This window comes from Mastomys coucha, unplaced genomic scaffold (genome assembly GCF_008632895.1).
Source record: "Mastomys coucha isolate ucsf_1 unplaced genomic scaffold, UCSF_Mcou_1 pScaffold5, whole genome shotgun sequence".
Lineage (NCBI taxonomy): Eukaryota > Metazoa > Chordata > Mammalia > Rodentia > Muridae > Mastomys > Mastomys coucha.
In genome coordinates, this window is record NW_022196911.1 from 114,548,418 (window position 1) to 114,552,363 (window position 3,946).

The window sequence follows — 3,946 nt, forward strand, 5'->3', positions numbered from 1 at the left end:
TGCCACCAGCCGCCTGCCAGGCCTGCCACCTGCCAACTGCCACCAGCCGCCTGCCACCTGCCACCAGCCGCCTGCCGAGGATGGCTAGTGTGTGCCTACGATGGCTTCCCCTGGGACTCAGGAGAACAGCTTGGTGCCTCCCCGCTCCCAGGGACTCTTTCTGGAGTCTTTTCAATATATCAAAGGAAATCTTATATCGAGGAATGAATGTATATATGGAACCATATACCTAAGACATAGTCGTGGTGTGCTAGGAATCAAGGTGACCAGATTCAGAAGTGTCAACTGAACTTAGGGGGTGGGGAGCAGTACACAAGGGTGTGATCCAAGCACTTGGGGGTGGGGGGGCAGAGGCAGGGAGACTGCCCAAAGTTCAAGGCTAGCCTGGTCTACATGGTGAGTTCCAGGCCAGACTGGGCTACAAAGTGTGACTCCTTAATAAAAGTTGTGAGTTTGCCGGGCGGTGGTGGCGCACGCCTTTAATCCCAGCACTTGGGAGGCAGAGGCAGGCAGATTTCTGAGTTCGAGGCCAGCCTGGTCTACAGAGTGAGCTCCAGGACAGCCAGGGCTACACAGAGAAATCCTGTCTCGAAAAAAAGAAAAAAGAAAAAGAAAAAAAACAGAGAAAAAAAAAAGTTGTGAGTTGAGAGATTGTTAAAGGTCTTGGGGTGGGGCTGGGGGAGGGTGATTAAAGTCGGGCAGGTTGGTTGAAGAGTGGGAGAGAAGCTCCCATCCTAGGTAGGAAGGAGCAGCTGAGAATCCTGGGCAGGGGGACTGTGGCAGTGCAGTAGCTGGACTTCACAGAGAGGGTGTTCAAAGCCATGCAGAAACCTTGATGATCAGTGTGATCAGCATGAAAGGGAGGTTTGTACGAAGCCCGGAAGCAGGCGCCCAGCGTGAAGAGCGCCCAGCGTGAACAGTGAACAGCGTACAGCAACGGCTGCATCTTCCTAGGCTGCCTCGCACTCGAGAAGCACACTTCTCTGGACACAGGTGCGACGCCCTCACGTGTGCCCGTTTTAGTGCTGATGTCATCAGAGTGCTTCACACGTGTGGCTTTGATGGCATCCCCCCAATCTCCCAAATATTGGAGTCAGGCGCATCCCACTGCATGGGACAACTGCGTCCTAGGTGTGACTGTCCCCCATGGAAGGCCTGCTCCAGTGAGAAGGTTCTATGGCAGCGGCCAGGCCCTGGGGCTCCTACCTGAGAGGCCGTGCTCTGCAGCTTCATGAGGCCGTTCTCCAGCCGCTCAATCTTGGCAACCAGCTCCATCCTCTTCTTGGACAGCAGGTTCTGATAGAGTTTGATCTGCTCCAGAAAGGTCTTGGGCGTGGTGTAGTTGTAGCGCCTCTCGGTCGCCAGGTATATCTTGGACATCTCATTGACAGTGGTGTGCACGTAGGACATGAAGAGGCTAATGGAGGTCTTCACCTCAGGCTGCAAGGCAGGAGAGATGAACGGGCCGGGCTGGCCATCTCTGGGCCTGCACAGCACACCCTGGAGGGCCCAGGAGGAGAAGAGCCACTGTGGGGCCCAGCAGACTCACTCAAACCCTGGATTTGAGCTCAACCAAGGCCCGTCCTGTCTCAAGTGTCAAGAGGTATGGGAGAAGGGCTGAAAAGATGGTTTGGTCTGTAAAGTGCATTGCACATGTGAGGAGCTGAGTTTGATCCCAGAACCCATGGGAAAAATGTCCAGTGTGGTGGCGCATGCTTGTAGTCCCAGGACAGGAGAGCTGGAGACATTCCTGGGGCTGGGTTATCCAGCCAGCCTCTACATCATCAGCATGTTCCACGGCAGGGAGAGGCCTCTTCTCAAAGAAGTGCATTGTGTTCCTGAAGATGGTACCCAGGTAGTCCTCTGGCTTACACATGTGTACACACACACACACACACACACACACACACACACACACATGCACACACGCATACACACACGCACACACATGCACCTGCACATACACACACGTATGCACATGGGCACACGCACAAAGTAATTTTTTTTTAAGGAGAAAGAACTAAAACGAGATGAAGGGGAGCAGTGCCCCCCTGAGGTGGGCAGAGTATCAGGTGACTTCACATCACTCCAGGGTTCATTCTAGTGTCTGGGACCCAGCCGAGCCTATCATCTGACATACGTGTGCACACATTCCCATGCATTTACATGCTTGTATACTGGGAAAGTGCAGAGCTGAGGTTTTGTTTTGTTTTGTTGTTGTTGTTGTTGTTGTTCTTATTTGAGACATTGTTTCATGTAGCCTAGGCTGGCCTCAGATTCGTTGCCTAGCTGAGGCTGGGCCCTGTGTCCATCTCACTAGAGAACATTCCTTCTTATGCCAGCTGCATCAGCAGGCATTGTTGGCATTTCCTTTACTGGATCCCTGGGCTTGGTGACTCTCTGACATCTGCCATCCTCCCTGGGGACAAGCCCTTGGAGCCCCCCGCCCCTAAACAGTCCAAGCACCCGTTTCAATCTTGGTTGATTTGCAACTGTGCTCCCCCATGCTGCAGCCCAGGCCAGCACCCTTGGCTGTTCCTGCTTAGAAGGAACGCCTGTGTTAGGGACCGGAGCCCCGATGTGGGCTCCCACTGCCTCACCTGGATGCCCTCCGTCTCCTGCAGGAAGCGAGCGCTGACAGACACCAAAGCGTCTTCTGGCCACTCGTGGAACCAGTTGATGGCTGTGCAGTTGACCACAGCAGGGAACTTCCGGGCTCGCACACGCAGGACAGAGCCCACCGGGGAGAAACAGAGAATCACCTGGATGTGGGAGGGAGCAAAGTGTGTGGGGGATGCCGAGGTTTGGTGGACGGCTCCTTAGGAAGCACATTGCTCTCTGGGCCTCAGTGTCCATAGGGGCACCTCTGCAGAGCGGTGTGAGGCATGGCTGGGTACCAGTGTTCAGCTGCACGGTTCTAACTGGTGCCGTGAAGTGCAGGATAGCCCCACACCTGGCTGGCTGAGGACAGGGCAGGGAACGGGTCCTGCACCGGGCAGATGAGGCCTGACAACTGGGGGGGGGAGGGCTGTGATTTCAGCTGGATATGGAACATCTCCTTCAGGCCCAGAAGGCCAATCTCCAGACAGGGCCCTGGCTTCCTGGGCTCTCCTGATGGATGGGGACACTGCTTCTCATAGACTTCGCCTCCCCTTGCTCACTCTGACCCTTTCTTTCAGGGCACAGTGTCTGGCTGGATAGAAGGAGCTTCTGTGTGGATCAGCGGAATGGCTTGGCTTCCCCCTCTCTAGAGATGATATGGCATCGGCAGCCCTTGGTGGCCGGGGCCTCACAGGCAGTGGGAGCAGGCAGTAGCCATGAGCAGCTCAGGCCCCACAAACAACAGTTGTTGACAGGACCGTGAGAGCCGCAGAGGGACACAGAGGGGACACGAGACCGCAGAATGTCAGCATGGCAGAGAGGTTGGCTCCCTCCGCCTCAAGCCGGGCTTAGGGGGGTCGCTTGCTTTTCCACAGGACAGGGGTCTCTTGCGGATGTTTGTGTGCGATGTGTGTGATATCAAAGGACAACTTTGCAGAGTGGGTCCTCTTCTGACTTGTGGGTTCTCAGGTCATCAGGCTCAGGTGGCAAGTGTGTTTTACCAACCCTAGCCATTGCCACCCCAAGGTGTGCTCTGTAATTTACATGAGAGATTGTCACACACACACAGTCACACACACACACACACACAAAGAGAGAGAGAGAGAGAGAGAGAGAGAATATGAAAATATGAAAATATGAATGTGAGTGCAGGTGCCTCTGGAGCCAGAGAAAGTTTGGTCTGGGTGCTTGGTGCCTGGAGCTGGAGTTCAGGTAGCTGTGATCCACCTGATGCAACTCAAGCCTTCTGGAAGAAGAGCCAATGCATTTAACTGCTCTCTCTCTCTCTCTGTGACTCTGTGTCTCTCTGTCTCTCTGTCTCTCTCTCTGTGACTCTGTGTCTCTC

At 54.6% G+C, this 3,946-nt stretch overlaps 1 protein-coding gene across 4 annotated transcripts in view; it reads right to left on the bottom strand.

The window, feature by feature from the left end:
- The window catches only part of Dnah17 (dynein axonemal heavy chain 17), a 125,251-nt gene that overhangs the window by 44,957 nt on the left and 76,348 nt on the right, over window positions 1-3,946 (bottom strand). For all 4 annotated transcript variants that reach the window (XM_031354916.1, XM_031354913.1, XM_031354915.1 and 1 more), the window contains 2 exons: window positions 2,601-2,762; window positions 1,207-1,440 (listed from right to left, as the gene is read on the bottom strand). In XM_031354916.1, the coding sequence (XP_031210776.1) occupies window positions 1,207-1,440; window positions 2,601-2,762 (396 nt within the window). The remainder of the gene's footprint in view (window positions 1-1,206; window positions 1,441-2,600; window positions 2,763-3,946) is intronic.